The sequence below is a fragment of the Oncorhynchus keta genome, chromosome 20, assembly GCF_023373465.1.
Source record: "Oncorhynchus keta strain PuntledgeMale-10-30-2019 chromosome 20, Oket_V2, whole genome shotgun sequence".
Taxonomy (NCBI): domain Eukaryota; kingdom Metazoa; phylum Chordata; class Actinopteri; order Salmoniformes; family Salmonidae; genus Oncorhynchus; species Oncorhynchus keta.
This window is the reverse complement of record NC_068440.1, coordinates 47174511-47187682: the sequence shown is the minus strand read 5'-3', so window position 1 is coordinate 47187682 and position 13172 is coordinate 47174511. Positions and strand designations below refer to the sequence as shown.

The 13172-nt window shown below is 49.6% G+C and overlaps 2 protein-coding genes across 2 annotated transcripts in view; one reads left to right on the top strand and one right to left on the bottom strand.

Moving 5' to 3' along the window:
* The window catches only part of LOC118375544 (disks large-associated protein 3-like), a 337380-nt gene that overhangs the window by 272416 nt on the left and 51792 nt on the right, over positions 1 to 13172 (top strand). The gene's annotated exons all lie outside the window — the stretch shown is intronic.
* On the bottom strand, positions 1172 to 3874 carry LOC127910110 (uncharacterized). The gene has a single exon (XM_052473175.1). It carries the CDS (start codon positions 3872 to 3874, stop codon positions 1172 to 1174), a length of 2703 nt encoding a protein of 900 aa, XP_052329135.1.

The window sequence follows — 13172 nt, the reverse complement described above, 5'->3', positions numbered from 1 at the left end:
ATGGCTGAAACTCCCCACTAGACAGAATGAGCAGCGTATGGCTGAAATTCCCCTACTAGACAGAATGAGCAGCGTATGGCTGAAATTCCCCACTAGACAGAATGAGCAGCGTATGGCTGAAACTCCCCACTAGACAGAATGAGCAGCGTATGGCTGAAACTCCCCCACTAGACAGAATGAGCAGCGTATGGCTGAAACTCCCCACTAGACAGAATGAGCAGCGTATGGCTGAAACTCCCCACTAGACAGAATGAGCAGCGTATGGCTGAAACTCCCCACTAGACAGAATGAGCAGCGTATGGCTGAAACTCCCCCACTAGACAGAATGAGCAGCGTATGGCTGAAACTCCCCACTAGACAGAATGAGCAGCGTATGGCTGAAACTCCCCACTAGACAGAATGAGCAGCGTATGGCTGAAACTCCCCACTAGACAGAATGAGCAGCGTATGGCTGAAATTCCCCCACTAGACAGAATGAGCAGCGTATGGCTGAAACTCCCCACTAGACAGAATGAGCAGCGTATGGCTGAAACTCCCCACTAGACAGAATGAGCAGCGTATGGCTGAAACTCCCCACTAGACAGAATGAGCAGCGTATGGCTGAAACTCCCCCACTAGACAGAATGAGCAGCGTATGGCTGAAATTCCCTACTAGACAGAATGAGCAGCGTATGGCTGAAATTCCCCCACTAGACAGAATGAGCAGCGTATGGCTGAAACTCCCCACTAGACAGAATGAGCAGCGTGGCTGAAACTCCCCACTAGACAGAATGAGCAGCGTATGGCTGAAACTCCCCCACTAGACAGAATGAGCAGCGTATGGCTGAAACTCCCCACTAGACAGAATGAGCAGCGTATGGCTGAAACTCCCCCACTAGACAGAATGAGCAGCGTATGGCTGAAACTCCCCACTAGACAGAATGAGCAGCGTATGGCTGAAACTCCCCACTAGACAGAATGAGCAGCGTATGGCTGAAACTCCCCCACTAGACAGAATGAGCAGCGTATGGCTGAAACTCCCCCACTAGACAGAATGAGCAGCGTATGGCTGAAACTCCCCCACTAGACAGAATGAGCAGTGTATGGCTGAGACACCAGCAGGAGCTTAATCTACATTACTATTTTTTTACTTCCATTTTCTGCTGCCTTTTAGTATAACCACAGACCTTATTCACAGACCTTTGTCTCTGTTGTCCAGGTGGCTGTCCCGGTGGTTGTATGGGTGGTTGTATGGGTGGCTGTATGGGTGGTTGTATGGGTGGTTGTACGGGTGGCTGTATGGGTGGCTGTCCGGGTGGTTGTCCAGGTGGCTGTATGGGTGGTTGTGTGGGTGGCTGTATGGGTGGTTGTACGGGTGGCTGTACGGGTGGCTGTACGGGTGGTTGTCCGGGTGGTTGTATGCGTGGTTGTACGGGTGGCTGTATGGGTGGTTGTCCAGGTGGCTGTATGGGTGGTTGTCCAGGTGGCTGTACGGGTGGCTGTACGGGTGGTTGTATGGGTGGTTGTACGGGTGGCTGTATGGGTGGCTGTACGGGTGGTTGTACGGGTGGTTGTACGGGTGGCTGTATGGGTGGCTGTCCGGGTGGTTGTCCAGGTGGCTGTATGGGTGGTTGTATGGGTGGCTGTATGGGTGGTTGTACGGGTGGCTGTATGGGTGGTTGTATGGGTGGCTGTACGGGTGGTTGTATGGGTGGTTGTACGGGTGGTTGTACGGGTGGCTGTATGGGTGGTTGTACGGGTGGTTGTACGGGTGGCTGTATGGGTGGTTGTACGGGTGGTTGTATGGGTGGTTGTACGGGTGGCTGTATGGGTGGTTGTATGGGTGGTTGTACGGGTGGCTGTATGGGTGGTTGTACGGGTGGCTGTCCGGGTGGTTGTCCAGGTGGCTGTATGGGTGGTTGTACGGGTGGCTGTATGGGTGGTTGTACGGGTGGTTGTATGGGTGGTTGTACGGGTGGCTGTATGGGTGGTTGTACGGGTGGTTGTATGGGTGGTTGTACGGGTGGTTGTCCAGGTGGCTGTATGGGTGGTTGTCCGGGTGGCTGTACGGGTGGTTGTACGGGTGGCTGTATGGGTGGTTGTACGGGTGGTTGTACGGGTGGTTGTCCAGGTGGCTGTATGGGTGGTTGTACGGGTGGTTGTATGGGTGGTTGTACGGGTGGTTGTATGGGTGGTTGTCCAGGTGGCTGTACGGGTGGTTGTACGGGTGGTTGTACGGGTGGTTGTATGGGTGGTTGTATGGGTGGTTGTATGGGTGGCTGTACGGGTGGCTGTACGGGTGGCTGTACGGGTGGTTGTATGGGTGGTTGTATGGGTGGCTGTACGGGTGGCTGTACGGGTGGTTGTATGGGTGGTTGTATGGGTGGTTGTACGGGTGGTTGTATGGGTGGTTGTATGGGTGGTTGTATGGGTGGCTGTATGGGTGGTTGTACGGGTGGTTGTATGGGTGGTTGTATGGGTGGTTGTACGGGTGGCTGTATGGGTGGTTGTACGGGTGGTTGTATGGGTGGTTGTATGGGTGGTTGTATGGGTGGCTGTACGGGTGGTTGTACGGGAGGCTGTCCGGGTGGCTGTACGGGTGGGTGTACGGGTGGGTGTGTGGGTGGGTGTACGGGTGGCTGTGCGGGTGGGTGTGCGGGTGGCTGTGCGGGTGGGTGTGCGGGTGGCTGTACGGGTGGCTGTGCGGGTGGGTGTGCGGGTGGTTGTCCGGGTGGTTGTACGGGTGGGTGTACGGGTGGCTGTCCGGGTGGCTGTACGGGTGGCTGTACGGGTGGGTGTACGGGTGGCTGTACGGGTGGCTGTACGGGTGGGTGTACGGGTGGTTGTACGGGTGGGTGTGCGGGTGGTTGTATGGGTGGGTGTGCGGGTGGGTGTACGGGTGGGTGTACGGGTGGCTGTCCGGGTGGCTTTCCGGGTGGCTGTACGGGTGGGCGTATGGGTGGTTGTACGGGTGGGTGTGCGGGTGGCTGTCCGGGTGGTTGTACGGGTGGCTTTCCGGGTGGTTATGGGGTGGGTGTGCGGGTGGGTGTACGGGTGGGTGTGCGGGTGGCTGTCCGGGTGGTTGTACGGGTGGCTTTCCGGGTGGTTGTACGGGTGGGTGTGCGGGTGGCTTTCCGGGTGGCTTTCCGGGTGGTTGTATGGGTGGCTGGCCGGGTGGCTGTACGGGTGGTTGTAAGGGTGGTTGTCCCGGTGGTTGTATGGGTGGTTGTACGGGTGGCTGTCCGGGTGGCTTTCCGGGTGGTTGTATGGGTGGCTGGCCGGGTGGCTGTACGGGTGGTTGTATGGGTGGTTGTCCCGGTGGTTGTACGGGTGGGTGTGCGGGTGGCTGTACGGGTGGCTTTCCGGGTGGTTGTATGGGTGGCTGGCGGGTGGCTGTACGGGTGGGTGTGCGGGTGGCTGTACGGGTGGTTGTATGGGTGGGTGGCCGGGTGGCTGTACGGGTGGGTGTGCGGGTGGGTGTGCGGGTGGGTGTACGGGTGGTTGTATGGGTGGCTGGCCGGGTGGCTGTACGGGTGGGTGTGCGGGTGGGTGTGCGGGTGGGTGTGCGGGTGGGTGTGCGGGTGGGTGTGCGGGTGGGTGTGCGGGTGGGTGTACGGGTGGTTGTATGGGTGGCTGGCCGGGTGGCTGTACGGGTGGCTGTACGGGTGGGTGTACGGGTGGTTGTATGGGTGGGTGTACGGGTGGCTGTACGGGTGGCTGTACGGGTGGTTGTACGGGTGGGTGTACGGGTGGCTGTACGGGTGGGTGTGCGGGTGGCTGTACGGGTGGTTGTGCGGGTGGCTGGCCGGGTGGCTGTACGGGTGGGTGTGCGGGTGGGTGTACGGGTGGGTGTACGGGTGGGTGTGCGGGTGGGTGTATTGGTAAATGGTACCATTATTACCATTATTTGGTAAAGGTATATTATATGGTCCAAAACGGTTCTGTGTGAGACTGTTCACATTCTAATGTTTTATAATGAACTGACATATTGACTGTGTCCCAAATACAATTATCCCTATAGGTAGTGTACTACTTGTGATGAGAGCCATATGGGCTCTGGTTCAAAGCAGGGCACTACATAGGGATAATTAGGATGCTGCCACAGTGTGTAGGGTAGGATGCTGCCACAGTGTGTAGGGTAGGATGCTGCCACAGTGTGTAGGGTAGGATGCTGACACAGTGTGTAGGGTAGGATGCTACCACAGTGTGTAGGGTAGGATGCTGACACAGTGTGTAGGGTAGGATGCTGACACAGTGTGTATGGTAGGATGCTGACACAGTGTGTAGGGTAGGATGCTGACACAGTGTGTAGGGTAGGATGCTACCACAGTGTGTAGGGTAGGATGCTACCACAGTGTGTACGGTAGGATGCTGACACAGTGTGTAGGGTAGGATGCTGACACAGTGTGTACGGTAGGATGTTGACACAGTGTGTAGGTTAGGATGCTGACACAGTGTGTAGGGTAGGATGCTACCACAGTGTGTAGGGTAGGATGCTGACACAGTGTGTACGGTAGGATGCTACCACAGTGTGTAGGGTAGGATGCTGCCACAGTGTGTACGGTAGGATGCTGACACAGTGTGTAGGGTAGGATGCTACCACAGTGTGTAGGGTAGGATGCTACCACAGTGTGTAGGGTAGGATGCTATCACAGTGTGTACGGTAGGATGCTGACACAGTGTGTAGGGTAGGATGCTACCACAGTGTGTAGGGTAGGATGCTACCACAGTGTGTACGGTAGGATGCTGACACAGTGTGTAGGGTAGGATGCTATCACAGTGTGTACGGTAGGATGCTGACACAGTGTGTAGGGTAGGATGCTACCACAGTGTGTAGGGTAGGATGCTACCACAGTGTGTACGGTAGGATGCTGACACAGTGTGTACGGTAGGATGCTGACACAGTTTGTACGTTCGTCCTCTGTCTTCAATTCAGTGATGACAGTCAATTAGTCAAAATAAAGCGCTCTCAATCTCTCTCTCTCTCTCTCTCTCTCTCTCTCTCTCTCTCTCTCTCTCTCTCTCTCTCTCTCTCTCTCTGTCTCTCTCTCTCTCTCTGTCTCTCTCTCTCTCTGTCTCTCTCTCTCTCTCCCTCTCTCTCTCTCTCTCTCTCTCTCTCTCTCTCTGTCTCTCTGTCTCTCTCTCTCTCTCTCTCTCTCTCTCTCTCTCTCTCTCTCTCTCTCTCTCTCTCTCTGTCTCTCTGTCTCTCTCTCTCTCTCTCTCTCTCTCTCTCTCTCTCTCTCTCTCTCTCTCTCTCTGTCTCTCTCTCTCTCTCCTCTCTCTCTCTCTCTCTCTCTCTCTCTCTCTCTCTCTGTCTCTCTGTCTCTCTCTCTCTCTCTCTCTCTCTCTCTCTCTCTCTGTCTCTCTCTCTCTCTCCCTCTCTCTCTCTCTCTCTCTCTCTCTCTCTCTCTGTCTCTCTGTCTCTCTCTCTCTCTCTCTCTCTCTCTGTCTCTCTCTCTCTCTCTCTCTCTCTCTCTCTCTCTCTCTGCTCTCTCTCTCTCTCTCTCTCTCTCTCTCTGTCTCTCTCTCTGTCTCTGTCTCTCTCTCTTTCTCTCTCTCTCTCTCTCTCTCTCTCTCTCTCTCTCTCTCTCTCTCTCTGTCTCTCTGTCTCTCTCCCTCTCTCTCTCTCTCTCTCTCTCTCTCTGTCTCTCTGTCTCTCTCTCTCTCTCTCTCTCTCTCTCTCTCTCTCTCTCTCTCTCTCTCTCTCTCTCTGTCTCTCTGTCTCTCTCTCTCTCTCTCTCTCTCTCTCTCTCTCTCTCTCTCTCTCTCTGTCTCTCTCTCTCTCTCCTCTCTCTCTCTCTCTCTCTCTCTCTCTCTCTCTCTCTGTCTCTCTGTCTCTCTCTCTCTCTCTCTCTCTCTCTCTCTCTCTCTCTCTCTCTGTCTCTCTCTCTCTCTCTCTCTCTCTCTCTCTCTCTCTCTCTCTCTCTCTCTCTCTCTCTCTCTCTGTCTCTCTCTCTGTCTCTGTCTCTCTCTCTTTCTCTCTCTCTCTCTCTCTCTCTCTCTCTCTCTCTCTCTCTCTCTCTCTCTCTCTCTCTCTCTCTCCCTCTCTCTCTCTCTCTCTCTCTCTCTCTCTCTCTCTCTCTTTCTCACACAATAGCCCTCTCTATAATTTATATTTCTGTCCATTGTCTCTTCGTATTGTCTGGCTGTGAATAGACGGCATTAAAAAAAAAAGCCATTTGGTGTTTTGTTCAGTGTCGGTGAGAGGCGTTAGCTCGGAGGATTCTTTCTCTGTCTGTTTTTATTGAATGAGTTTTGCTTCGGCAATTTCCTGCTTTTCCAGCAAATTACTTTTACAGTAACAGTGACTAATATTCCACCCTGTTATGTTAGAGGGCAAAGTGAGGGATGGCTGTTGCCACATTTATTTCCCCGCCTATTCAAAAGTGATCCATGATTCGGGGTCACGATAACTAGGGTTAAAACATTAAGATTAGGCACTCATTGAAAATGGTTACGGTAAGGGTTAAGGTTTTTTGGATTGGGTTACCTGTTTGGGATAGGGGGCAGCATTTTTACTTTTGGATGAATATCGTGCCCAGAGTGAACTGCCTCCTACTCTGTCCCAGATGCTAATATATGCATATTATTGTTATTATTGGATAGAAAACACTGAAGTTTTTAAAACTGTTTGAATGATGTCTGTGAGTATAACAGAACTCATAGGGCAGGCAAAAACCTGAGAAAAAATCCAACCAGGAGGGGGAAATCTGAGGTTTGTAGTTTTTCAACTCTTGGCCTATCAAATACACAGTGTCTATGGGGTCATATTGTACTTCCTACGGCTTCCACTAGATGTCAACAGTCTTTAGAACCTTGTTTGATGCTTCTACTGTGAGGAGGGGGAATGAGAGCTGAATGAGTCAGAGGTCTGCCAGAGTGGCATGAGCTGATCGCGCGTGCGCTCACATTGCATTTCTACAGACAAAGGAATTCTCCGGTTTTAGACATTATTGAAGATTTATGTTAAAAACATCCTGAAGAATGAATCTATACTTCGTTTGACATGTTTCTACGAACTGGAATATAACCTGGACTTGCCCGCGCCTCGTGAATTTGGATTTGTGAACTGAACGCCCTAACAAAAGGAGGTATTTTGACATAAATGAGGGACTTTATCAAACAAATCAAACATTTATTGTGGAACTGGGATTCCTGGAAGTGCATTCTGATGAAGATCATCAAAGGTATGTGAATATTTATAATGCTATTTCTGATTTTGTTGACTCCACAACATGGCGGATATCTGCATGGCTTGTTTTGTTGTCTGAACGCTGTACTCAGATTATTGCATGGTTTGCTTTTTCCGTAAATAAATATTTTAAATATGACACAGCGGTTGCATTAAGGAGAGGTATATCTCTAATTCTGTGCATAAACACTTGTATCTTATATGCAAGCTTATGATGACTATTTCTGTAAATTCATGTGGCTCTCTGCAAATTCGGCAGATGTTTTCGAGGCACACCATTACTGAACAATAACGCGCCAATGTAAACGGAGATTTCTTGATATAAATATTAACTTTATCGAACAAAACATACATGTATTGTGTAACATGAAGTCCTATGAGTGCCATCTGATGCAGATCAACAAAGGTCAGTGATTAATTTTATCTCTATTTCTGCTTTTTGTGACTCTTCTCTTTGGCTGGAAAATGGCTATGTGTGATTTTGTGACTAGGCTCTGACCTAACATAATCATATGTTGTGCTTTCGCTGTAAAGCCTCTTTGAAATCGGACACGGTGGGTAGATTAACAAGAAGTTAAAGCTTTAATTTGGTGTATTGCACTTGTGAATGTATGAAAGTTACATATTTAATTTAAAAAAAAAACATTTTTTAATTTGGCACGCTGCCTTTTCAGAGGAATGTTGTCGAGCCATAAGAACCACTGTCCATGACTGAACACACAGTCTTCTGATCCACACTCATGGTTTATATACCTATCCACCACCCCTGTCCACAATGCACTAACAAACACAAGCCTACTTAATGGTAATAGCTCTCACTGTTCGTAATAACACTCCAAATTCAACGTCAATCTAGAACGACCTGGCTGGATACATACCACAGTGTAAACACACATACGAGAGAGAGAGAGAGAGAGAGAGAGAGAGAGAGAGAGAGAGAGTCAGACATTCTACAGGAAGATTGAAATAAGTAGGTCAACAGAGGAGAGGATAGAGGAAGAGACGTGTTGAGAATGATGGATGCTGTGACATTTACACAGAGAGAGAGAGGGACTGGGAAATGGAGGCAGAGAGAGAGAGGGAATGGGAAATGGAGGCAGAGAGAGAGGGAATGGGAAATGGAGGCAGAGAGAGAGAGGGAATGGGAAATGGAGGCAGAGAGAGAGAGGGAATGGGAAATGGAGGCAGAGAGAGAGAGGGAATGGGAAATGGAGGGAGAGAGAGAGAGGGAATGGGAAATGGAGGAAGAGAGAGAGGGAATGGGAAATGGAGGCAGAGAGAGAGAGGGAATGGGAAATGGAGGCAGAGAGAGAGAGGGAATGGGAAATGGAGGCAGAGAGAGAGGGAATGGGAAATGGAGGCAGAGAGAGAGGGAATGGGAAATGGAGGCAGAGAGAGAGGGAATGGGAAATGGAGGCAGAGAGAGAGGGAATGGGAAATGGAGGCAGAGAGAGAGGGAATGGGAAATGGAGGCAGAGAGAGAGAGGGAATGGGAAATGGAGGCAGAGAGAGAGAGGGAATGGGAAATGGAGGCAGAGAGAGAGGGAATGGGAAATGGAGGCAGAGAGAGAGAGGGAATGGGAAATGGAGGCAGAGAGAGAGGGGGAATGGGAAATGGAGGCAGAGAGAGAGAGGGAATGAGAAATGGAGGCAGAGAGAGAGAGGGAATGGGAAATGGAGGCAGAGAGAGAGAGGGAATGGGAAATGGAGGCAGAGAGAGAGAGGGAATGGGAAATGGAGGCAGAGAGAGAGAGGGAATGGGAATTCTACTTTAAGATATGTGTGTGTGTGTGTTTAAGATATATACATATATACATATACATATACATATACATATATACTATTTACAGTGGGGCAAAAAGTATTTAGTCAGCCACCAATTGTGCAAGTTCTCCCACTTAAAAAGATGAGAGAGGCCTGTAATTTTCATCATAGGTACACTTCAACTATGACAGAAAAATCCAGAAAATCACATTGTAGGATTTTTTATGAATTTATTTGCAAATGATGAATATAAATAGTATGCCCCCTTGTCTTACCAGAGGCTGCTGTTCTATCCTGCCATTGCAGCGTATAACCAGCCAGCTGATATTGTCATTATCCAGCTCTATGTTTATAGTGTCGTCGTTCAGCCACGACTCTGTGAAACATAAGATATTACAGTTTTGAATGTCTCATTGGTAGTTTAATCTTCTGCGTAGGTCATCCATTTTATTTTCCATAGATTGCACATTTGCTAGCAGAATGGAAGGCAGTGGGGGTTTATTCGATCACCTACGAATTCTCAGAAGGCAGCCCCACCCTCCGGCTCCTTTTTCTCTGCCTCCTCTTCACGCAAATGAAGGGGATTTGGGGAGAGCGGTATGTTATTCACGTCAGGCTCGTCTGACTCTGACTCGTTAAAGGATTCTTCCAGTTCGTGGTGAGTAGTCACAGTTCTGATGTCCAGAAGTTATTTTCAGTCATAAGAGACGGTAGCAGCAACATTATGTACAAAATAAGTGAAAAACAAACGAAAAAAACACAATTGGTAAAATATCAGCCTTGTTCTCTGGCGTCATCTTAACACAGGAAGTCACAATCCATTATTTATTTAGGTGCTCAAATTACTGTCCTTCTTATTGGCTGAAGCAAGTCTCTCCTTCTTATTGGCTGAAGCAAGTCTCTCCTTCTTATTGGCTGAAGCAAGTCTCTCCTTCTTATTGGCTGAAGCAAGTCTCTCCTTCTTATTGGCTGAAGCAAGTCTCTCCTTATTGGCTGAAGCAAGTCTCTCCTTCTTATTGGCTGAAGCAAGTCTCTCCTTCTTATTGGCTGAAGCAAGTCTCTCCTTCTTATTGGTGTCCTTTAAGTAGTGGTTTATTCACCAACAAAGAACCATCACACCACCTCCTCCATGCTTCACTGTGGGAACCACACATGCGGAGATCATCTGTGTCTTACAAAGTCACGGAGGTTGGAATCAAAAATCTCAAATTTGGACTCCTCAGACCAAATGACAGATTTCCACCGGTCTAATGCCTGTGTTTCTTGGTGCAAGCAAGTCTCTTCTTATTATTGGTGTCCTTTAAGTAATGGTTTCTTTGCAGCAATTTGAACATGAAGGATTGATTCACACAATCTCCTCTGAACAGTTGATGTTGATGTGTCTGATACTTGAACTCTGAAGCATTTATTTGGGCTGCAATTTCTGAGGCTGGTTAACTCTAATGAACTTATCCTCTGCAGCAGAGATAACTCTGGGTCTTCCTTTCCTGTGGCGGTCCTCATGAGAGCGAGTTTCATCACAGCGCCTGATGGTTTTCACGACTGCACTTGAAGAAACTTTCGAAGGTCTTGACATTTTCCGGACTGACTGACGTTCATGTCTTAAAGTGATGATGGACTGTCGTTTCTCTTTGCTTATTTGAGCTGTTCTTGCCATAATATGGACTTGGTCTTTTATCAAACAGGACTATCTTCTGCATACCACCCCTACCTTGTCACAACACAACTGATTGGCTCAAACGCATTAAGAAGGAAAGAAATTCCACAAATTAGCTTTTAAGAAGGCACACCTGTTAATTGAAATGCATTCCAGGTCACTACCTCGTGAAGCTGGTTGAGAGAATGCCAAGAGTGTGCAACGCTGTCATCAAGGCAAAGGGTGACTATTTGAAAAACATTTTCAACACTTTTTTTGGTTATTACATGATTCCATGTGTTATTTCATAGTGTTGATTTCTTCACTGTTATTCTACAATGTAGAAAATAGTAAAAAATAAAGAAAACCCCTTGAATGAGTAGGTGTTGTATTCTAAAACTTTTGACAGGTAGTGTAGTTTCAAGTTTCATTGGTCATATGTACAAGGGATAGGCATGGTATACATCGGCCAACTAAATGCTTAGTTGCAGGTTCCTTCTAAACGATGCAACAGCGTTATTTATTTTTCCTTTATTTTAAGAACAAATTCTAATTTTCAATGTGGGTTAACTGCCTCCTCTACACTCTAACCACTAGGATACCTGCCTCCTCTACACTCTAACCACTAGGCTACCTGCCGCCTCTACACTCTAACCACTAGGCTACCCTGCCGCCTCTACACTCTAACCACTAGGCTACCTGCCTCCTCTACACTCTAACCACTAGGATACCTGCCTCCTCTACACTCTAACCACTAGGCTACCCTGCCACCTCTACACTCTAACCACTAGGATACCTGCCTCCTCTACACTCTAACCACTAGGCTACCTGCCGCCTCTACACTCGAACCACTAGGCTACCCTGCCGCCTCTACACTCTAACCACTAGGCTACCTGCCACCTCTACACTCTAACCACTAGGATACCTGCCTCCTCTACACTCGAACCACTAGGCTACCTGCCTCCTCTACACTCTCACCACTAGGCTACCTGCCTCCTCTACACTCTAACCACTAGGCTACCCTGCCACCTCTACACTCTAACCACTAGGCTACCTACCGCCTCTACACTCTAACCACTAGGCTACCCTGCCTCCTCTACACTCTAACCACTAGGCTACCCTGCCCCCTCTACACTCTAACCACTAGGCTATCCTGCCGTCTCTACACTCTAACCACTAGGATACCTGCCTCCTCTACACTCTAACCACTAGGCTACCCTGCCGTCTCTACACTCTAACCACTAGGCTACCCTGCCGTCTCTACACTCTAACCACTAGGCTACCCTGCCGTCTCTACACTCTAACCACTAGGCTACCCTGCCGTCTCTACACTCTAACCACTAGGCTACCCTGCCGTCTCTACACTCTAACCACTAGGATACCTGCCTCCTCTACACTCTAACCACTAGGCTACCCTGCCGTCTCTACACTCTAACCACTAGGATACCTGCCTCCTCTACACTCTAACCACTAGGCTACCCTGCCGTCTCTACACTCTAACCACTAGGCTACCCTGCCGTCTCTACACTCTAACCACTAGGCTACCCTGCCATCTCTACACTCTAACCACTAGGCTACCCTGCCATCTCTACACTCTAACCACTAGGCTACCCTGCCGTCTCTACACTCTAACCACTAGGCTACCTGTCTCCTCTACACTCTAACCACTAGGCTACCCTGCCGTCTCTACACTCTAACCACTAGGCTACCCTGCCGTCTCTACACTCTAACCACTAGGCTACCCTGCCATCTCTACACTCTAACCACTAGGCTACCCTGCCGTCTCTACACTCTAACCACTAGGCTACCTGCCTCCTCTACACTCTAACCACTAGGCTACCCTGCCTCCTCTACACTCTAACCACTAGGCTACCCTGCCTCCTCTACACTCTAACCACTAGGCTACCTGCCTCCTCTACACTCTAACCACTAGGCTACCCTGCCTCCTCTACACTCTAACCACTAGGCTACCCTGCCGTCTCTACACTCTAACCACTAGGCTACCCTGCCGCCTCTACACTCTAACCACTAGGCTACCTGCCGCCTCTACACTCTAACCACTAGGCTACCCTGCCGCATCTACACTCGACCACTAGGATACCTGACTCCTCTACACTCTCACCACTAGGATACCTGCCTCTTCTACACTCTAAACACTAGGCTACCCTGCCGCCTCTACACTCTAACCACTAGGCTACCCTGCCACCTCTACACTCTAACCACTAGGCTACCCTGCCACCTCTACACTCTAACCACTAGGCTACCCTGCTGCCTCTACACTCTAACCACTAGGCTACCTACCATCTCTACACTCTAACCACTAGGCTACCTACCATCTCTACACTCTAACCACTAGGCTACCTGCCGCCTCTACACTCTAACCACTAGGCTACCTACCATCTCTACACTCTAACCACTAGGCTACCTGCCTCCTCTACACTCTAACCACTAGGCTACCCTGCCGCCTCTACACTCTAACCACTAGGCTACCTACCATCTCTACACTCTAACCACTAGGCTACCTGCCGCCTCTACACTCTAACCACTAGGATACCTGCCTCCTCTACACTCTAAACACTAGGCTACCCTGCCATCTCTACA